Genomic DNA, 22,967 nt, shown 5'->3' on the forward strand with positions numbered 1-22,967 from the left:
AAACCCAAATATACACACAAAATGATGGGATCTAAATTAGCTGAATCCATCATTTAAGAAATTTTAGAATAATTGTTGACAGTTGTCTCAAATTATCTGTTTCATGTCTAGTGGCAATCAGAAAGATAACAATACTGGAACTCATTAGAAAAAGTGGACAGTAAAATATAAAATATGCCTCATTATAAATCCCTGGTACATCTGTATACTGAATATTGGGGGCAGATTTGGTCACCCCCATCTCAAAAAAGTTATAATGGATTTGGAAAAGATACAGAGAAAGGCAACAGAAATTATTAGGAGTATTGAACATAGTCCATATGAGGAGAAATTAAAAATACTGGGACTTTTCAGCTCAGAAAAGCAATGAATAAGGAGATGACATGACAGAGGTCTATAAAATTATGTACAATATAGAGAAATTGAATAATGAATGTTGCTTACTACCACACACAATACAAGAATTAGCAGTCACAAATGAATTTAATAAGCAGCAGATTTAAAACAAACGAAAGGACTTCTTCGCAGTCAACCTGTGGAACTCCTTGCCAGAGGATGTTGTAAAGGTTAAGATTGTAACAGGGTTTAAGAAAGAACTGCATAAATTCATGGAGAACAGGTCCTTCAATGGCTGTTAGCCAGGATGGGCAAGGATCCAACACCACACCTGTGTCTACACTTGACCAAAATTTCGAAAGGGCTATGCTAATGGCCAAAATGGAGAATACTAATGAGGCAGTGAAATGAATATTCGGCACCTTATTAGTATGCTGCTGGTCACAGCACTTCAAATATGCCATATTTCGATCGTGTGTGGCTCAGCTACATGGGGCCCTTTTCGAAATGACCCCGAAAACATCAAATCATATCCTATAAGGGATCCTTTAGTTTGACCCAACATGACCATTCTGATGTTCCTACATGGAAGTTCTGAACCCAGATGTATCCGCCCTGCTGTAACCCATTAGACCCCCACTGCCGAGACAGAAACCAGTTCTTATGTAGTCTCTCTCCTCTCTTCACAGTTAATAGCAAAGGAAGAATATATATATTAAAATGTTAATGTAATAGTGTCCCTTACATGGCTTGACCCAAGATGACAGAGCATTTTATTACAGCTGAGTGGGTCCAATATTTGTCTTTCTTTTGTAGTGTAATTAGAAGACTCAGGGCACCTGGGAGCTATCTGCCAAGAAACTAGTTTCCTCAAGTGCTTAAGTAGTCTCCACAATCATGCCTAAAGGCCAGATTCGACCCGCTCCCCGCCCCAAATCTGAAAGGTCTCCTTGGATTTAAATCGCTATTGAAATACAGCTTTTGCTCACAAGGCAGTTCTCAGGAATAGGCAGCTACAGAAGGGGTCTCTCAACCTCCTTTGGGAAACCCAAACGTGCACCTCTCTCGCTGACACGGGCCACGCTCAAGGAGCGGGTCTGCCCCAGGAAAGCTCATCTCCTAATACGTCATACTGTTAGTATTTAAGGGGCTACAGGACCGCTGGTCTGTTTTGTGCTGATAGATACACGCGGCTACCTCACTGCTCACCTTACAGCCCCTTCAGCAATTGCTTTGCGCGCCTCCGGCCCAGGCCCAGGCCCAGAGCTTCCCCAAGCATTAAAACCCCTTGGCACCAAGCAGCTGGCTGCCACCTGCCTCGGGGCGCTACCAGTCTCCGGAGCTCGAAGCCAGCTGCCGGGCCTCGCAGTGGGGCGCCCGCCTCCCCTCGCTGGGGCAGGGCTCTGCCCCAACGGACAATGTCCCTGCGGGGAGGGGAGCTTTATCCCCATTCACTCCCCCCTTCCCGGGGACGCTGATGACATGGCGCGAGGCTCAGCCAGGACAGTAACACCAGAGGGGGGGGGGCGGCGGCGGCGGCGGCGGCGGCGGAGGAGAGGTCACGTGGAGCCCCTGCCGCCGCCGCCGCCGCGCGCGCTCTCTCCGGTGGGTGGCGCGGGGTCTGGAGGCCTGCGCGATCCCAGGGTGCTGTGCGCGGCGTGGGCTCCCTCCGCCATCCCGCTGGGAGAGACGGTCTGTGCTGGGCCCTGCCAGCGAGACGCTGCCGCCGCCGCCTGCGCGCAGAGCTCTGCCGCCGCCGCCGAACGGACATGTTAGCGCGGAGCCCCTGAGCGGGACCGAGCCGCCTCCGCCCCCACCGCCCCCGCGGGCACCCGCACCAGCGCCGCCAACATGGAGGCCGTGAACGCCTTCAACCAGGAGGTGGGAGCCGGGGAGCGCGGGGGAGGGTGGGCCCGGCTCGCCAGGGAATCGGCGCTGGGGGGCCACGAAGCCGCCATCGTGGCCTCCCCGCCTCGCCCCAGGGCGAGGCTCGGCCCAGCCCAGTGGAGGCCTCCGCGGAGACCGAAGTATTGAAGCGCTCGGGCCGCGGCCTCCCTTCAGCCCCGAGCTGTCCGGGCCCCGGGCTTGAGGGAGGCCGGTCGGCCCCGCGCTCCCCCACCACAGGAGCCGCTAGCACCGCCTTACGCGGAGCATACCCCCGCCGCCCGCCTTCGCGGCGCAGGCCGCCCCGGAGCGCAGCCGGGCTCCGGGTAGTTTCCAGCGCAGGCGCCTCCTTCCCGGCCAGGGCTGGGGGAGGAAGCGGACACGTGAACGGGCGGCAAATGGCACGGGCTGGTCAGCGGCAAACGGAGGGGCTGCCCGCGATCGTAGCCGTGTGCGGGTCTGGGCAGTGTAGGGGAAGGGATCAGGCGACAAGACCCGCAATGGAGCATGTGGCGGGTAGGGAGCAGCAGGGAGCAGTTTCCTTTCATGAGGCATGGAAGGCCCTTGTCCCCTCCCCTTTCCCTCACTTTTTTTTTTTTTTCTGGCTCCTGGTTGCAACTCTGCCGGATCAGAGAACTCTCTAACTAGGCGGTAATAAACCAGCAGTTGTGTTTTCCAAATTGGGTATCAAAAAAAGTCAGATCCTGATGTCTGAAGCTTATTACTCTCTATCTAACTTAAAATGACTCTTGCTGGCGAGAACTTAAAAGTTTTGCTGCATGAGTTGCTCTTGGAAATCATTTAGGACTGCACAACATGTTCAATTTAGTGTGTGTTCGTTGCAAGTAATCTGTGAAATCTAACCATATCTTAAATGTAAGGGTTGCAAGGCCTATTCCAGAGTGTTTAATGCAGTTTGAAGGGTAGGTTGTTGTGAGTGGTTACAGACCAGAAACAGAAAAAATGGCAGACTGCTGTCATGTGATAAAGTCATGCTGTGTAAAGTCCATTCCTTGCATCTGCTTGTCAGTGTATCACAATGAACACAATTACATACTTACTTATTCTCTGCTAAATAGTTGACTTTGTATTTTGTCTGTATAGCCATGGTGTCCAACTTGCTAGCCATTAGCCACGTGTGGCTCTTTGGCAGATTGAATGTGGGTGGCTAGTTGGCTTGATCAGTCCATGTATTTTTAGAATAATGTGGCTGGTTCACTATACTAGTCAGAACTGTTTGGATATCACAGCTGTATACTTTGATTTTTCTATTCTGTCTATCAGGTTTTTAGATTTTTGAAATTACACAGATCACTCCACATTTAAGAGTGAATGTTTGTTGTGAAATTTAATCTTAACCATTCCTTATTTTGACACACTACCCATTTCTGCATTTCAGGTAAGTGGTGGTGTTTGTTAAACAAAAATGCATAAAATTAAATAAGTGGAGTTAATTACACATACAATGTGCTTTCTGCTTATCTTGCATAGAACAGAAATAGCCTTTTTGTCCGACAGTGCTTGCTACCTCATTCATCTCATTACATAGCTTCCCTGTGCAGCTTAACTTTACTGGTATTAGACAAAATACTAGTCACACAACTATACATTTTTTTCTTTTCCTAACAGAAATGATTAAAGTAAGTGTTTATTTAGGTAACAATCAATATCACTTGTTGTTTTAAGTAATTTTATTCTGATGTGTTCAAAACGGTATGTCTTAACATATCTGGGTGCCCAAGATATAGTAAAGGTACGATAACTGACTCTCTCAGTATTTTCTTCCTGGTACAGAATCAAAAAGAGTACTTGAAACCACGGTAACTGTGCAGAATTTCCATTTGATAACTCATGTGAAGACTAAATTGTATTAAAATGTCCAGTTGACATTTTAGTATGATTTCTCTCACAAATGGCTTATTCGCTCTGGTTCCAATCTGCAATCACTTGTGAATTTGCTTAACTTTGTGCTCAGTTGAATTTACTCATCTGTTGAGTGCAACTGTTTCCTGACTTTACTGCAATGCTCACAAGAAATTGGCTTATATATTTGAAAACTAAATATAAAAAACCTCAACTCTTAATGCCTTCTCTGAACTTCCCAGTTCTTTCCTCTGTATGTGGTATTGAAAACTGATTTGGGAAAACACTAAATTTTCTACAGCAACAAGCATGTTTTTGCTAAACAAATAGTTATTCTGCCTACTGTATTTTTGCTGAAATTTTGAGCAGATGCTGTCAACTGGTAAGATTTGGTAGTCCTGTAAGGTAGTGTATTTGTCACGAGGTAACTGTTTTGAACAGTGTAATGCTGAAACAGTGAATTAGAATTTGATGTACATTATTAAAGTACAGTTTTGAATTATTAAATACAGTAGTGAGTATTGCTAATATGTAAAATATTTAAGTGCAAAAGGTTACTAATACGTGTATTGAGAAAACTAGTATATCGAAAAGATGACCTTGACAACAATGTCAAAAAAAACAGTAATACGTCTTTTCCAATGTTCACTTTGGTCATATGTTGGTTTGGTCTTTCACATTTGAATTAAAAAAAAGTTGACTTAGCAATTGCAAAAAAATGGGGACCAGAAGAGTTTTAAAGCTATGTCTGTACTAGAAATGCTCCAGTGGCATTGCTGCACAGACAGGAGGTGTTTTTTGTTTGCTATAGTTAATCTACCTTCCCAGCTGACTAGATCCATGGTGTCCAGCTGGTTCTGAGGTAGTAGTCACTGTAGTGTGTGCTGCTATAGTGAACTAGCCATATTTTTCTGAAAATATATTTAGTGTTCAAGCCAGCTAGCTATATTCAACCAGCCAGATAGCCACATGGCTTGTAGCTAGCTTGTTGGACACCACAGAGCTAGATTGATGGAAGAATTGTTCCATTGGCTTAATGCTGTCTACACAGGTTAGATTGGCTTAATTACTTCACTCAAGGATGTGTATTTTTTCCACAACTGAAGCCATGTTGCAGTCCTGCCCTCGCCTTTTAGTATAGACCTGGGGGACTATGTTTTTGTGCAGGTTGAACTTTTCTAATTCATTTCTCTCTTATCTGGGAAACTCTGTAATCTGGCATGATTTTAGTTAGCCAGATGTCCATTAATCATAGGTGTGGCAAAGCTTCCTGTGGTCCCATAAAATTTATTTACAGCCACCAGTTCTGGTTCTCAGTGTTCTGTGCCATTATTTAGCTGTAATTTACCACTAAATGTCTTCTAAGAACCCGGTAAGTGGTGGAAGTGTTAGTAATGTTCTAGAAAATATTGCCCTCCCGTTGTCCAGCAAATTCTCTCATCTGGCACTGGTCAGGTCCTGAGGGTGCCAGATGAGAGAGGTTTGATTTGTACTCAACTTTGCCAATGAAAGTAATATGAGTCGTCAAAACGATAATTGTGCTATGTAATTTTATGATTTTGTTGAGAATAAAGTAGTGTCATCACTAACTTTTTGGGAGTCAAGGCAGTGATAAATATGCTGCTCTAACTCTGTCACCTCTCCTGTCCCAAAATGAAAAGAGAGGATACTTTTGTGGACTTTTGTCTGCAACTGTATCTCTGTCTTTTCTTTACTCATGGACAGTTAACTAGACAATTGAATTTTGATCTAGTATAACAGTCTTACATTAATGGTAGATCTCATTTTGCAGCGTTAATGTACTTCTCTCTTCCTCCTACCCCCCAGTCTCTGCCCTTGTCACTCACCTGTTACCAGCTGAACTTCTGCTGTGTCGACAGACATGGAAATCAACTGTGGATAAAGTGATTTTAGTGACACAATTGTTGTAGCTAAGATTGCATAATTGGCAGTTGACTTCTATGTCTAGTATAGCTATAGCCTAAGATGATTGGAGAAGCTCACCTATTTGAGATGCTGCTCAGTTTCCTACAGTATTGTAGTGGAGGAGCAGCTCTGGTAAAGTTAAGATTGTGATGATTTTTGAGTGCTAATAAATCCGCACATGTACTTGTGTTTGCCTGACTTTTCCTGCTCTTCCATTTGGTTCACTACGCCCCCCTCACATCCCCAGGAAGTCATTGGAGCAAGAGGTTCCAAGATACAGCATCCCTGAAAAAATGTTTTTTATTAAAGGATTCAGTTTCTACCAGCATTTTTTGTGGATGTCTGGCTTCATAGAATGGCAAGGGGAGGGTGAACTGGAAATGGTGAGAGGGGCTATATGATGGGGGTCCTTAAAGTTACTGTAACCATTGTGTAATAAAACTCAACTTTATGGGACATATACAATTCATGAACCTTCTTTCCAATGTTCAGTGTTAGAAGTTATACACTCCAATTATCTAGGAATATGACCATTATTCCCATTATGTGATAACAAAATGGAGTGGGGGAGGGACCTGAGGCCTCACGTATCAGAGGTGTGGTGTGATGGAGGAAAGAGGGGACTGGGATCTGGGACTCAGAAAACCTTGACTTTCCTAGTCCTACCACTGTCCTGCTGATAGCCATGTTAAAATGGCTAGCTGGTTAAACACTAGCAGTTAATTACCTGTGTTAAATTGGGACACATTTCCTTGCCTGCAGCTGTGGTGTCCTGCCAGCCCCTCTGTAGCTGGATGCTGCCAGAGTTTACCAGAAAAGGCTGGTTAACATCCTTCCTTGCTAGGTGGGGTTGGCCAAGTTACTTCATTGCTCTTATAAGTTTTCCCATCTGTACAACAGGGGTGATGATGTCTCCCTCTTTGATAAAGTAATCTTGAGCTATTACTGATAAGTGCCGTGTAAGAACTAGATGCTATCCTTACCTGGTCACAGTAGCATCTCTGTTGTATGCCTGACAACTGAAATTGCCTGAATGAACATCTGCTACCAATGACACATTTTTCTGTTTAAAAATACCTAGGAAATTTGCTGACAAAGAAAAACTAAGAGTGTTAAGATTGTGCAGTGGCCTATTGTGCCTTGCAAGAAGGTCAAGTTCAGCAAAACTCAAATATGCGAAAACCAGTAAGTTTAAAGTATTTCAAACTCAGCCTTCTGAGAAGCAGGAAGTGAGGAATACCCCTGGAAAACCTTAACTCTCCCCTTGGTACTGGGAATTATCCACATGCACTTCAGCTGCATGAAGTATAAATGGACTGAATGGTGGAAGGATTAGTTAGAGCAGTTGAGAAGAACTCTGTGATTGTGATATGAGAGGACTTTGAAGGCTGTCAGTGAAAGGGAAAGATACGCATGTATGCTTCGAGAGATCCAGTATTCATTTCAGAGTTGAGCTGAGCAGGGCACAGGTTGATGGGAAATGAGTGTGATCTGTGGGTTTAATGAATGTAGTGTCAGATGACATCTTGGGCATAAGGATGAAGAGCAGTGTTCCCTGTAAGCTGTGCTCTTATGCAGCCACTCAGTTTCAGGTGCTACCCAGCTGATTCGCAGAGCACCAACAGCTTAGTTTGTGTTTCTCCTGATGGTGCAAATTCTCATATGCCTCAGCGCACATAATGATTTATCCCACACGTGGATAGAAGAAAATCCACACATGGATGGAAAAGATGATAGGGAACATTGGTGAAGAGGTTATAAATTTTATTTCGTTCTGTTGGTGGGGTAGGCTGTGTCTGAAGGCACAGCAAATGGCGGTATCTGTGTTCAGTACAGTGCAAAAGAATGCATTGATGTGTTGTAGGCATATTGGGGCATCACTCAAAGGCAAAGTTTAAGGTTACGTAGGCGTGTTCTGTAAGTCTGTATTTCCCAATTTTGTTTGAAGTACATGGGCTCTTTATTTTCTGGTTTTTAGATGTTTGTTTTTGCCAAAGTTGGCATTATGAGAACACATAATACACCAAGAAGCAACTTTATTTCCACGTTAACAAAGTTTTTGGCAGTGATATGGTCTCCCAGTCCAGGGGTCTGCAGCCGGAATAGCGAGAAGACATTTTTTTCAAATTCATTTACAAAACCCATACTTCAAGAGCCACAGTGCAAATGAATACGAGACAGTCCTTAATAAATAACATCAAACTGTACTTTTTGTTACTCCTATTTTAGGAACAGGGCACACACAGAGTTGTTACCCCTGTCTCCAGGCTTTATCCCCAATCCTGCAAACCTGCCCTCCATTGCCAAGCTTGACCCTTCTGAACCCCAACCGCCTCCCCATCCCCAGGCTTAACCCCCCCTTGAGCCCAAAACCAATCCCCCAGTCCCCAGCATCAACTTGCCTCCGCGCACACAGCTCTGCTGCAGCTGCCGCCTCCCCCCTGCTGCTCCCTGCCGCTGCCTCCTTGGCGTGCTTGTGTGGCTCCAGCAGGGGCAGGCTTAGCTGCCCCCTCCCTCAGCTCTCCTGCCAGTTTAGACTTTCCCGGAGTGGGGAGGCTCCCTGCCCAGCCAGCTTTCTCTTGCAGGGCTGGCTCCCTGCAACGGCTGACTGCTCAGCAGCTCTGGAGGCTGCTACCTCTGAAACAAAAAAAACTTAAATTCAGTTGGTTTAACGGTGGGCAACTGAATTTAGTTTTTTGTTTAAGCGATGGCAGCCTCCGGAGCCACAAGAGGAGTGAGCAGCAGCAGCACTTGGAGCTGTAAGCGACTCCTAAGAGAGCAACATGTGGCTCTGGAGCTGCAGGTTGCTGGCCCCTGCCCCAATCCTATTTAGCTTATTCTGAGTGAGCCTGCCTAGTAGTTAGTGAGCTGGTGTAGTGATTTAGGGAAATTGATGCGGGCCTAGTTATTTTATGCTATTGTATGGAAGCACTAGAGAGGAACAGTTTCCTGTCTGTGATGTAGGAGGAAAGGTGAACATTGTTTTTCTCTCCTCGCCATCTTGGTTCAAAAGACAATTGAAGCTCGTGCTTTTTTGTCCAGGCAGAAAGAATGTTTTCCAGGTCTGCAGGGGCAGTAAAGTGAAACAGACTAGGGGTTTGTATTGCATCTCAGTGCAGGCTATCTGTTTGTGAATTGCAGAGTACCCCAAAGAATATCTTAATGTGAGCTATGTTCCATAGCAGTGTCCACCCAGGGCGGTTAAGGTGCAGCTAGGTGGGTGCTGAAATTCTTGCCCTGTAATCTATGCCGTGGAAAAGCGTAGGCATGGCTTTGGATCAAGCCAGTGCTGTGCTCCAGATATCCTTTAGGGTTGTTCTGAGTACATAAGCAGCAGCTATGAAGATAGTTTGGGAGTGGGGGAAGGTGCATGGGAAGAAAAGGAGTAGAGAGATGCACTGTTAGAAGGATGTGGCACTTGCAGTGCATCAACATTTTGGATAAAGCTTGGTCCTTTATTTGCTTTACTCTAAGTACTGAGATCATTACAGCAGCAGCAAATTCATCCTCAGGGAGTAAGGAACATGGCTTGCTCTGCTTTAATGTATGAATGTTAATGGGTCTGGTTAGCTGGCCTTTACTGTGTCAGTCTGGAGCAGCCCTGGTCTTGGAGGGGCAGTGAACAGGCGGTGGGACCCTGTGGCTGGGCCAGGTGACAGGCCCTAATTTAAAACTGGTTAACCATTTTAACATCCCTACTTTAGTGTCTGATTAAGTAACTGATGTTAATGTGAGGAATTTCATCTTTAATTTGAAATTTGAAGATTTGACGTCAGACGCTGGCCTCGTCAGTGGTTTGAGCTCCTTAAAGCAGTTTGCCCAAACCTTCACAGCTTCATGTTTATAAATGATGTTGAATGCTGGTTGAAGCTACTGTACCTGAATAGGGTTCTGTTTTGATAGAATTGCAAAATGTATAATTATTCCTCACATTTGTTGTTTGTTTTTCAAAATACAAAGGGGGGTGTGTGTGGTAATACTTTGTTTTAAAGATCATGCCCATCCCAAAATATGTTTTTCTTGTCTCTGAAAACTTCAGTATTAAAACTTTGTGTTTACCACTGTTCTTTGTCCTAACTTTATATGGGTTATTAAATATTATTCTCTCTCTCTCTCTCCATTGTCAGAATGTTAAAATGTTAACTGTCATTTCTGGAATTGTTCTCCGTTTCCTTACCCTTTGATAGCAGGTTGTGGTTGATGTGTACTTATCTGTGGGAGAAAAACACTTCCAAAATCATCTTTGTTCTCCTTCCTTGATCAGTTGCTTTAAAATTAAACTTCTTTGTGCTAGAGAAGGTGATTTGGATCTTTTGGGTAAGTGGCAGTACACGTGGACTGTAGGAAACCTTTTTTTAGGGAAATTTTCTTCCACATGTTTATTAGAAAACTTAGTCACTCAGTATTCTTTGATAATCTGGTGAAGATACTTATGTCCGACTGTGTATTCTTGGTCCTAGACAAAGGAAGATTTAGTAGCCAGTAGTGAATAATGAAGTTGGAGGTAGAGGATTCAAAGACAATATCATATTTCTAGTGGTGGCCAACTGCTGTTGTTTAAGGCCTTTTCCATGCTGCGAAGTTGTCAACAGAAGTCACACTGGTTTAATCAAACTGTTGTATGTCAGCACTATGCTCCTTATGCTGGTAGAGCTCATCTACACTGGCAGCTCTTACATCATCGCAAAGAAAAGTGCATTGTGGGTTGCATGCATACTGTACAACTGGCCATGTGCTTTTGGAAGAGGTTGTGATGCTTTATGGGGCATCACATAATGCAGTTTTTTCAATTGTATGGCTCCATGAGCATCCTACTAGATTGGCCCCTGATTTTCTGGTGGGGTTCACGAGAGAAATATGTGACAATGGAGTGTATGTGTGCAGGGGAGAGACAAACCACGTGGCTGTGTCCACACTTGCATTCCTCTTTCAAAAGAGGCATGCAAATGGGGGGAATTGGAAATGCAAATGAGGAGCAGATTTACATATCTTGTGCCTCATTTGCATATTATTTTGAAAGAGCTTCTTTTGAAAGAAGAAAATCAATGTAGACGCTGCTCTTTTGAAAGTAAACCCCATCTTCAAAAGAATCCTTCTTTCCTATAAAAAAAAGGGGGGAAGAAGGATTCTTTCGAAGATGAGGTTTACTTTCGAAAGAGCAGTGCCTACACTGGTTTTCTTCTTTCGAAATAAGAATATGCAAATGAGGTGGCAGATATGTAAGTCGGTATCTCATTTGCATTTTCGATTTCCCTCATTGGCATGCCTCTTTCAAAAGAGGAGTGCAAGCGTAGACACAGCCTATGTGTGTTGGCGGAGAGTGTATCAATATTCTGTCTGAATTTAAAGACAGCAGCGTGAGCAGTCTATCCACCTTCCCTCCCTTCAGCAAGCAGCCTGTTGCCTACCTGCTAGTGAGAACAACATTCCACATTAATAGATCTGATTTAGCTCATAGTTATTCAACCGTCTCCTTAGCTTCTCCGTGAGCTCCTGTGTGGAGGAATAGCAAAGCTTCCCAAACTTTGCAAGGGGAGGTGTGCATGTCAGCTGAGAAAACAGTGAACAGAGCTGTCATGGCAGGCGTTGTGAGATGCTGGAGAAGGCAGTTATATCAACAATGGCAGTCTCTACACTGACGAATTTGTCACTTTAACTTTGCTGCAAACATCTTTGTGTCTAGTTTCATTTTATTGTCAAAGCTGAAGAGTTTTATTACCAAAAGTGACATTGCAGCATGTGTATCTCCGCTATTTTTTTCAACAAAAGCTGCTTTTTGCCAGCAAAAGTGCAGTGTAGACAAGGTCTAATTACAGTGTAAACTTAGTGTATTCAGTAGCAGAGAGAAGCTGACAGAATTCTTAAATTTCATGCTCTTCTTGGCATCTGCTATGCACAGGGATGGACTTTTTCCTTGGAGCTCTAAGATCAGATCATGGGTTTAAAAAAAAAAAAAAAATCATCATTTGTCTCACAGCACATCTCCTCAGCTGCTTCCAAATATACAATCTCAAAATAAATTACAGAATGAAATTAATTCAAATCTTGTATACTTTGCTGCTAGAGAAAATTTGTTGGTTCCTTTTCAAGCGTTGGATGTGAGCCTGGAGAGCTTTTGTGCTGAGTTAGGAAAAACTTGGTAGGTTATTTAATACATCCTCCTGCCACCACAAGATTATTCCAGGCCTTATTTTGTACATATTTATATTTGCAAGTCAGTCAATGTGACTGTTGCCTGTTTGGCATTACCTATTAAAATCCAGTGATGTCCATAATTTGGTTACTCTTCATTGTTTAGTTGTATCTTTTAGCCTGGAAAATGAGGTGGTAACTTTTTTCCGTCTGTTTTCTGAGCATCTAATTTGTGAATATTTTACTCAACACTGTATTTGCTAACAGTTTTTAAGTACACAGGATTGCGTATGAATTTAAGTACTCTATATTCAGCAGGCTTATGGTTAGTACGCGATTTAACACTGCTTTCATTTTACTACAGTAGGTTGCAGAAATAGCGAAAAAGAAAAGCAGGGCTTTAATTTCACTTGTCTGTAAAAGGCTCTCATGCTTGCTATTACTCTTACTGCACCTGACTCTCAAATTTACAAAAGTTTTGGAATTTCCTTTTAAAACTCTAATTTGGGGATAGTATTTGTAAGCGTGTACAAGATAAACATCACAGCGTCGTCCTGTTCTTGTTACTAGTATCAACATTAACTGGTAAGTGAAAGGTTAGAGAAACGTTCCGCTTCTTATTTCATGTATTTGACAGCATTTGTATATAGTCAGTTTTCCCTATTGTGCAAAATGCCCCCACAGGAAAAAAGAGAAAAATCTTTAAAAGTATATATATTTATATTTTAAAAATAAAATCAGCAGAACTCAGGAGCAAGTGTATATAAAACCTCAGCCCCCTGTGGACTTCAGGCTGACAGTATCCCTTGTAAAATAAAATTGTTTCATTTTATGTCTTTTTATCTTGTAACTCATTTCCCATCAACATCCTAGGTGACTGGGATGACTGTTTTTGTGGTGCGGGGGACAGTACTCAGTTCCCTCCCCACTGCCTCAACTTGATTTGTCAGACTGAGGATCTGTGATTCTAAGCAACCACAAGGAGAAGGGAAGAAATGGAATATGTTTAGAAGGAGTTTGTCTCCACTTCTCATTTCTTTAGTCTGACAGACCCGACCTTTTTTAAGCTCAAGATCACTTTTTGGATTCAAGGGCAATCCAGGTTCTATCTCAAACCCAAACATCTTTGTTGTGCCTCCTTTCCACTCCTTCTTTGAGGCTCTCACCCCCATTGTCGCTCACTTTCATCATTCTGGGACGGGGGTTTGAGTGCATGGGTGGTGGGTGCTGCAGGTTCTGGTCCCAGGCTAAGGTGTTCAAAGTGTGGGAGGGGCTCTTGGCTGAACCTAGGGCAGGGAGTTGGGGTGCAGGAGCAGATTCAGGGTGCAGACTTTTGGAGGGAGATTGGGTCCTGAGGGCTTAGGGCAGGCAGCTTGGGGGGCAAACAGTTTGAGTGCAGGAGATGGTTCAGGACTGGGACAGGGGGTTGGGATGTGGGTTCTGACTGGGCGCCACTTACCTTCAGCAGTGGTGCAGTGGAGCCCAAGGTAGGCTCACCTCTGCTCTGGCCCTGCACTGTTCCTAGAAGCAGCCAGCAAGCTCCCTGTATCCTGAGCCCTGTCATGTCCCTTCTGTGCTCTGTGAATATGGGGTACAGGGATGTGGGGGAGGATATATCTTCCTCTCCCTCCCCTGCCGTGCACAGCAAGCAGGGGGCTGCAGGCAGGGGGCTGATCCAAGGCCGAGGGTAGGAGCAGCATGGCAGTGGGGAAAAGGGGCAGCTGAAGTGTGGCACTTGAGAGGAGGGATGTAAAGTCCCATTTACTTAGTTAACTGGTTAAATGGAGGGCCTGGGAGTACGGCAGGCTGTGAGAGCCCCGCTTGCAGCGCTCCCAGTCCCGTTCCATTCTGGCTGGAGTGCCTCTGTCAGTTAAAGGCCCCGCAGGGCTGGAGAAGCCCCTGCGCATGGCAGTCGGGGGGGGGGCAGACAATCCTCATCTACTAGTTGATGACCACTAGTTTACAAGATCAGTAGGGGGGTTGAGAAACAACTACAGAACCTCAGGTGTGATCCCCTTATGCTTGGCAACAGTGCTGAGTGAGGAAGGAGAAAAAAATCAACTGGTTTTGGTCTAATTTCCTGGGAGGGAGAATTGTAGGGGAAAACCCCTGTTGTGAGAGTCAATTCAAAATGCGTTCTAAAATTTTAAATTAGCATCTTTTTGGCTAATTACATCTAATATATATTGCCATAATATAAAGCCTGGGGTTTTTACATGGTTATCCAAGTGCTGTTTCTTAAACTGATTAAGTTGAAGTTTTAAGACACTTGTCAACTTGAGAAATTTGATATGTCTTCTAGGAAATTTTATTGAAATGATGCTCTTCTCTACTGGTTTTGTGATGATACAGCTTTTCTGCACATACCCTCATTTGGATTCAGTATATGGAAAAGGCAAGGACCCTTACCATAACACATTCCTGTTGTAAAAGTGAAATTTTACACCAAAACAAATTGAAAGGAGTACTAACAATGTTGCTAAACACACACAGTTTGCTTTTTTCCTTCAAAGCATAGTTTTACCACATTTTTATTTAACTTCCTCTGTTTAGCAATTGCAATTAATTCTAAAATTGCACGTCACCATCTTTACTTTAATGGGGTATGATAAGATTATTCAGAAAGTAAATGGAGTTTTGTTTGTCCCATTGCAAGGGATAGTTACAAATTCAGTGCAGCTTTTTAGAAATTAAACAATATAGTTTGACTTCATTAATTTAGTCTTGCATTTAAATGTGACCCATACATGCCCACCTCCAGTTTCCCCATGTATGTACAGGTTGAACGATTCTTGTCCAGCACCTTTGAGACATGACCGGTGCCAAACCAGAGAATTTGCTAGACCACGAGAGGTCAGTAGTGTCTAGCACATTACCCACACCTCCACTGCTTACTGGACTCTTAAAAGATTTTTAGGAGTAAATTACAGCTAAACAGCAGCGCAGAACACTGAGAGCCAGCATGGTCTCTATAAACAAACTTTATGGGACCACAGGAAAACTTGGGCACATGCATGGTAAGTGGTCATCTAGTTAACATGACACGTGGTCATCTGGTCATGCCAGATTACAGATGTTGCCAGACTAGAGAGATTCAACCTGCACTTTCAAAATCCCTTTTGGGAATACTTCTTGTACTGTCCTCATTGCTTTCACTCTGTTCAGGCTGTGCTCAGGAAGTGCTATCTGTAACAACAGAGGCAGTATTCTTAATTCCTCTGCCCAGCCCTGTTGTCTTCAAGGCCCTTGTTCATTTCTTTTTCTCTTGGATTGTTTTACCAGGCCCCGACTTCTGCTTCTCAAGCTCCTTAGATAATGGCCCCCACGCTACCAGCTCCTACCTCATAACTTGCTTCCCATTTCCCACCTGGTGGGTGCTAGCCTGCTCATTAGATCTTTCTCTGGCTCTTGTCTTATGTCGGTTTATGGAAGCAGTCTCCTGACCTTCAGGTTTGGTTCCTGGGTCCATGGCTGCCTTCTTCACTCCCTGAGTTCCCTGTTCTTTTCTATTACATTCCTGGAATAACTGCTGTTCCCCCAGGGCCTGGCTCCCTTCCCCTTGCAAAGCCAGGAAACTGACCATGGCTGGTTAGTTTCCCAGGTCCCACAAGTGGTAGGGGGTGAGAACCAGGCTGCCCCCTGGTTCAGGGCTCTTCCCCACTCTGGGAGACAGGTTCCTGCAAGCCCAGGGGAGCCAGTAACCAGGCGGCAGCGTGGTTCCCATCTCCCCACTGACTTATGAAAAAAATAGAGTTATGCGGCGGTTGCAGGAACCGCATGACTTGAGGGTTTACTGTGCCTTGAATTTGCCCATGTGAAACAGTACAGTTTAGTTCTGGTGTGAAGCAGCTGTGGGTTGCATTGCCCCTTTCTTCTGTACCTGTTTCTACTAACCTGAATAGTGGTTATCTCTAGGGTTTCACTGTCTTGAGTGCATAACCTTGACTTCCCAGAATGCTCAAGTTCTGCTGTGTGGGCAGTGACAGAAATCTACTGTGATTTGATTGTGTTTGGGGTGGAGAGAAATTGGCACAGAAGTAGCGAAGCAACACAGGAGAGCAGATGCTTGAACTTCCTCTCCTTAGTATGTTGTTTACTTTTATAGTTTTGTTCAAGTCACTTAGGGCTTGTCTGCGCTTACAGTGATGCAGTGTCACAACTGCAGCAGTTATCAAAGATGCTACCAATGCCAATGAAGGAGAGCTGCTCCCATTGGCATAGATATTTGAATTCTCTGAGAGGCAGCAGTAGTTAATGGTAGATGTTCTCCTATCAAAATAGCACTGTGTATACCAGGATTAGTGATGTAGCTGTGTTGCAGTTCATGTCTCCCAATATAATTATCTTGCTGATGTAAATTTGTAGTGTAGACCCAGCCTTAATCTCTTAATACTACACTGCTTTTTTGCGTAATGTTCTTGGCCTTGAAGAGGAAGAGTACTGTGGTAGAGTACTGTGCATCTATATGTTAAATACCTTGACACTAAGAGAAAATGGTTACATTAACTTCATAACCTTTCCTATATTGAATGCCGTTAAGTTTTAGAGATGTGAGCTGTGGATCCACATTTGAATGTTATGTAGATTTTTGTTTGTGTAGCAATTTTAATCTCTGCTTTATTACACATAGGGAATACAGTGTGTCTTCCCCAAATTTCCAGATGATTTCGAGTACTAATGAATTTTCTTAGACTTTACAAACCTGTTAGTTGATAATTAATTTTAAAGTAGGTTTTTAAAGAAATTTAACAGTCAAGCCTTGTTTTTCCTTGAATGGTAGTGTTAATGGTTGCAACAGAAGTTTGGGCTTAGATTATATTTGGAGAAATTAGATCATCAGGCTCTTGTAGTGTGCCTCACATTGGTCATCCAAAGTCACTAGTTAGTTTTGAAAATCTTGGCTCTGATTTCTGAGGAACTTAAAAATATGATTTCCCCTTTGAGTAATATTAGCATGAGGAGTAGTTCAATATATGAAAATTTCCAAAGCAATTGATGCAGTTTGTTTCTGTGGTAGTATTTCACCCTTATTATCACAGAAATGTTAAACAGAAGTATTTATCATGTATGCTGCTTTGTATGTATGTAGCAGGGTGATCCAGAGGTGGAATTGGTTTGTGATGGTCTCAATAGTGAAAAGCTTGCACTCACAGGAAAACCACTTGGGACACCACAGAGCTGTGTAGAATTGTAAAATGCAAGATTAACTGATGAGACTCAGTTAGTTCTCTTGTTTTTAGAGTGTTTCCCTGAAATGGTTTAATGTTTGGGAATTAATGAACTAATGGGTACCCAGTTTCATAACTGGTAAGTCAGACGTAGATGAAATCTTCTCACAACTGCTGCTAAACTCATGGATGGGACATTAAAAAACAGCACCAACAAAAAGATGTTTGATTTTTTTACAACTTGGGGTAGTGGCTTTAGAGTCCACGATTTACATTCTGAAGTATCTAATCTGTTGATTTTTAGGCCTTATTATAAAACAAGCTTGATTGCATGACAGTTGGAAAGAACCTGCGTTAACTTTTGGGATGATTTGCTTGTCTTGAGAATTTGTTTTAATGTTTGTTTTCTCTGTTTAGCTTTTCTCACTCATGGAGATGAAACCTCCTATCTCCCGAGCAAAGATGATTCTCATTACTAAAGCTGCCATTAAAGCTATTAAGGTAAAGAAAAATCAATATAGAGCACAAATTCAGACTATAATGGGAGCTTTATTTTTAAATTTTACTTAATTTCTAAAAATGCATATATTTTACATTATTTTTAAATTTTATAGCTTGGTAAAGATTTTATTTTTAGTGTGTTTTCCAAAGGAAAACAGATGAAAATTCTTTGTCTTGAGTTATGCTGCCAGTATCTCTGCAAAACCAACACCAATTTGCTTTTAAGAAAATTTCACTTTCTTTTGCTGTGATTTACAGTCATCTTATGACTTCTATCTGATAAAATGTGATAGCATGTAACTACATTGCATTGCATCAAATTTAACATTCTTTAAGAGAAAAAGTAACTGTAGGCAGTACTTCTGTGACGTCATTTATATGTGAGATGCTTCCAATGGTAAGGTTGGTTTTCTTCATGCAAACTTCTAAAGGAATGTTTGTGACAAAATTCATCACACTAGTGGTGCCTAGAATATATCTGTAGTAGTGACTAAAACATATTTGTTTTCCTAATTGTTAATATGTAAAAAGAACTTCAACACCTCTGAAATCATATATCACTCTGAATCAGATTAAATAGATTATACTTCTTTTTCAGCTCTACAAGCATGTAGTCCAGATAGTAGAGAAGTTTATCAAAAAGGTAGGTGCTTTTATAGTATTTATAATTACTTTGTGGAATACTGGGCACTTAAAAATCCACAGTTTTTTTTAATTAGTAATATAATGCGACAGGTATTACTGAAGGTTGGTTACTGTACTAAAAATATCAGCAAAACTTTTATTGTGGGTTTTTCCCCCCCTTTGTGTGTTTGACAGCAATTTGCACGTAGCCAATTGTTTGTTTTACACAGCAGCTGGAGCTTGCAAAAAGTGTAATTGTAAAATCACAGAAATTGAGACTTAAAGATAGAAATCTGCATTTCAAACACTAATTTTCTAAATTAATTTTCTCTTTACTTATCAATGTTATGATTGCTGTTTCCAGAGAATTTGTTACATACCTTGGTGTCTGGAATTTAGAAAAATAAGTTAAATACATCCCCATCCACAAAAGTAGACCAACAGGCAGCTTCAGTTAGATTCCTTTAGACAAACAGGAAGAAATAGAAGTATATGCTAAATGAAAAAGGGCAGCATCAGAAGTTTAAACTTCTCAAGCATCCAATTAATGCCAGGTTAATGGAGGGAGACTGAAAAGTCAGCGAGAACTAGCTTGATGCGATAGTGGTTGTCTATATTGGAAAGTAAGAGAAGTTATATACAGGTGCCAAACCCTGCTTCTTAAGGAGGCAAAGGAGACAGTGAGTATATGCTACATAAAGGCACACAAACATCTTTCCTCTGTGTCCTGGGTCCCAGAATATCTTCTCCTCCCCTGTCAATTTTAGTTAAAGAAACATTAGAGAACACAATGTTCATGTAATATATGGATATCATCTGGATTTCTGCTTTTGCTCATTTAAACAGTTTGCATTTCACAGTACCTACTGTTTGTGGTCTTATTTTCTCCAAGTTATTCCAACTTTATTATATAAAACAGAACGCATTTTTGCATCATTAAGATCAGTATCTCATGCATTATCTTAATCCATTTCACTCTCCACATGGTCCTCCCTAAATTAATATAAAATTGATTTGAATAGAAGAAACAAAGTGCTGCATTATGTGTATAAATAGGCTTGCTTCAGTTGACTTTTTCTCCCTGAATGTTGCCTTTCAGTTGCTTGCAAGTCGTATGCAGCTGTTGTTCTTGATTAATCACATTTTAAGTATTTGCTTCATGTAAGTGCTTTTATTCAATTTTAAATTGTATCACCATGCCAATCTTTCTCAAAGATAAATATTTTAGAGGTACTCATCACTAGCATGTTTTACTGTTGGAGTAGGTAGTGTTAGACATAACTGCTTGTGCAGCCAAAAAGAGAAGTGCTAATAGTAGAATTCCAGTTTTCTATTGGGGCCTGCAGGAAAATGTCAAGTACACGTTGCGGGGTGTTTGTAGACATTCCAAAACCAATTGGGGTATAAAAGGATTACTCTGTCAGTACTGTGTATGGTACTCTGCAGTAATTGGGAACTATCTGTCTTTTCAGTGCAAACCGGAATATAAAGTCCCTGGATTATATGTTATTGACTCTATTGTTCGTCAGTCTCGTCACCAGTTTGGAACAGACAAAGATGTCTTTGGGCCAAGATTCTCTAAAAATATAACTGCCACATTCCAGTATTTATATCTCTGTCCATCGGAAGACAAGGTATTGCTGAAACTTCTTGAATGCTGTGCACTACTGAATATTTGTGTTCCTGCTTATGTGAAATCTAATTTAGTGGCAATCTACATTGTCTGCAACTCCATGGTCATATTTGTGTGCATACTGGCAATATTAGAAGTAATACTGCAGTGGAGGTCCTGATGATGAAAATTCTTTAATTTATTCTCTGTTCTTTATATTCATGCCTTTGTCCACTTTGAGACCATACCAGAACTATTTCCTTTTCAGGGATCCTTCTCAGGAGGGACTTGTTGGAATTAACTGGATTGGTAGCTGAAGGAAATGCAGATATTTTTACCTTTTTCCCCCCTCAGAACTTTGTTCTAGCATTTTTTTCCACTTTCACACCCTTTTTTGTCAGATTTTCCCGCTTCACTTTTTCATTTTTATAGTGTCACCTGTTTATTGACTCTTTACCTTTTCCTTTTGGGATTCTTCCAAAGGCCGCATGATTCACCTGACCAGCTGTATGACTGGATGCAACTCTTAATCGTCTATTATTGCTATTCTTTTGGTTTGCCAGAGGAGTGTGCTACAGGCTGGTTTTCTGTATCCAAAAACACACAAAAAAAAGAGTTCATTGCTGTGGATCCTGGTAACCCGTGCAACAAGGGATCAAGCTTTGTCTGAAACTTGAGCATGCTCCTTCAAGACCACTGAAACACTCATCCCTTTTTATGTACAGAACTAAATTTAGGCTTATGCATTAAGAATACTTTTTGTTCTCTATTAATACTTTCTGTTGTTTGAACAGAGTAAGATAGTTCGTGTCTTGAACCTTTGGCAGAAAAATGGAGTGTTTAAAATAGAGATCATTCAGCCGCTCCTGGATATGGCAGCAGGAGCTAGTAGTGCAGTCCCCATGGCAGAAAATGCTACAAATAATGAAGGTAAGGATGTTGGTACAAATTGTAAATTAACAGTTATGGAACCAAGTTTTTATTACTATTGGGTACGCTAAGGTAAAGGTACTTCATATTTCATAAACCAAATTTATTAGCATGCTTGAAAATTCACTTTACTACAAAAATTATTTAGAACAGTCTGAACTTCTGAATAAAAGTTGGTGTTTGTATTTTTATACATATACATATACAATTCAAATATGACCTAATAAGTCTTTGGGTTTTTCCATACAACTAAGTGTGTATAGACCTACTAGGTATTGATAGTAATGTTCCCACCAAAATAACTTCCTTCTTAATTTTTTTTTTTGTTGTATCTGAGAGACTTTTTTTACTTCTAGAGGTGTAATTTCCATCTGGCTCAGTGAAGTATGAAATATCTCAAAATGGAGAAATATGTCATAAAGTAAATAAGATTATCATCTGCAAATCATATCATTAGTCGCTAGTATTTGTGTAACAGAAAAATGTTGAGGTGAGGTTATTTTGACTGACAACACTTTGGTGCAAGCCATAAAATGAAAGGAAAATAATTATGTAATACCCTACCTGTTCTCCACGCTCTGATTCCCCTTCTCAGTCTTCTCTGTACTGTCTCCTTCCACCATTTGTAACACACATCTCCATCATCCTGAATAACCAGTTCTTACTTGTTCCTTCCGTCTCATTCCAGTTCTTGTATATAAATATAGGGCTGGTTTTGAATAATTATGCAATATTGTACATGGTTTAAACCTTGTACAGGTGAGATATGGTGTCAACTCATAAGATATTTAGGAAGACGTGGCACCTATTATCACTTTTCCTAAACAAACAAAGCAGATCTCATAGACATCACTTGCTGTGTCTACTAACTCACAACCTTGCAAAACCTCACTGTGACTATATCTAGTTTGCAGGCACTTCCAACAGAAGTCTGCTGCTCTAGTAGCCTTCTGCCAAGATCCCAGTTACCTTTGTTGCATGAGGAAGAAGGGATGTGTTGACAGAAGGGGTTTTCCCAATATTTGACCCTGTGTGGATGTGGCAAATGTCAAGAGAGCCTCTCCTGATAGAACTGTCTGCAGGAGATATGCAAATGCATTGCAGAATTGGCATATCTTTTGCTGACAGATCTCTTCAATCTAGACATAGCCTGTGAGATGCACCAAGTGGTTTGTATTTTTTTTCTTTTCCTCAACTACAAGTGGTAACTAACAGACCCAGTGCCTATCTCTTGAGTTAGTGTTGTAATCGTATTGATGTTTGCAGGCTTGCACAAGTATAAGAGAAGAAATAATTTAGCCTTGCAGTAAAGACTTCTATTAATGCATTATATGGAATACTATCCAGCTCAGTCATAGCACTGCAGAGACATTACAATGTCCTGACTACATCAGCCTAAGTGCTATGGCTCTCATGGAGCTGGAGTTATTACGTCAATGTAGTAGGTGACTTAGATTGATGCAAGAAACGTTGTTGTATAGACAAGGCTTTAGTAAGTTTTCCAGACCTGAAGAAGAGCTCTCCATAAGTCTGAAAGCTTCTCATCTATAGAAGTTGCTCCAATAAAAGATTACCACAGGAGCCTTGTGTCTCAGATATTACAAAGCAGGTATATTTGTGTCATTTTTTCCACTTACAGTTGGTATGGAAATATCTTTACTGTATTTAATTTTGTGTTGCACCATAATCCAAGAATATACAGCAATGTGGCAACATTCGCAAATTCAGTTATTTCCGAGTGGCTCATTGTCCCCTGCGCTGTTGCTTCTAGGCGGCATGAGGCACAATAGCTACCTGTGCAGCACTGCTCTTGCTGCTGCATGGCAGGAGGCATTGTAGCTACCCACGCAGTGTGAAACACAGTAGCTGTCCAGGCAGCGCTACTGTTGCCGTCGTGAGGCATGCGGCACTGTAGTTGCCGTGCGGTGTGAGACGCTCTTAGCTGCCCACGCAGCACTGGGATTGCTGCTGCATGGCGTAAGGCACTGTAG

At 42.0% G+C, this 22,967-nt stretch overlaps 1 protein-coding gene across 2 annotated transcripts in view; it reads left to right on the forward strand.

Annotated features, from left to right (window-relative positions):
• Positions 1-1,981: 1,981 nt before the first annotated feature.
• The window catches only part of SCAF4 (SR-related CTD associated factor 4), a 66,149-nt gene continuing 45,163 nt past the window's right edge, over positions 1,982-22,967 (forward strand). For both annotated transcript variants that reach the window (XM_074997053.1, XM_074997062.1), the window contains exons 1-5: positions 1,982-2,217; positions 17,727-17,810; positions 18,409-18,453; positions 19,907-20,068; positions 20,841-20,976. In XM_074997053.1, the coding sequence (XP_074853154.1) occupies positions 2,188-2,217; positions 17,727-17,810; positions 18,409-18,453; positions 19,907-20,068; positions 20,841-20,976 (457 nt within the window). In that variant the 5' untranslated portion in view covers positions 1,982-2,187. The remainder of the gene's footprint in view (positions 2,218-17,726; positions 17,811-18,408; positions 18,454-19,906; positions 20,069-20,840; positions 20,977-22,967) is intronic.

Source organism: Carettochelys insculpta, chromosome 1, assembly GCF_033958435.1.
Source record: "Carettochelys insculpta isolate YL-2023 chromosome 1, ASM3395843v1, whole genome shotgun sequence".
In the NCBI taxonomy this organism is placed as follows: domain Eukaryota; kingdom Metazoa; phylum Chordata; order Testudines; family Carettochelyidae; genus Carettochelys; species Carettochelys insculpta.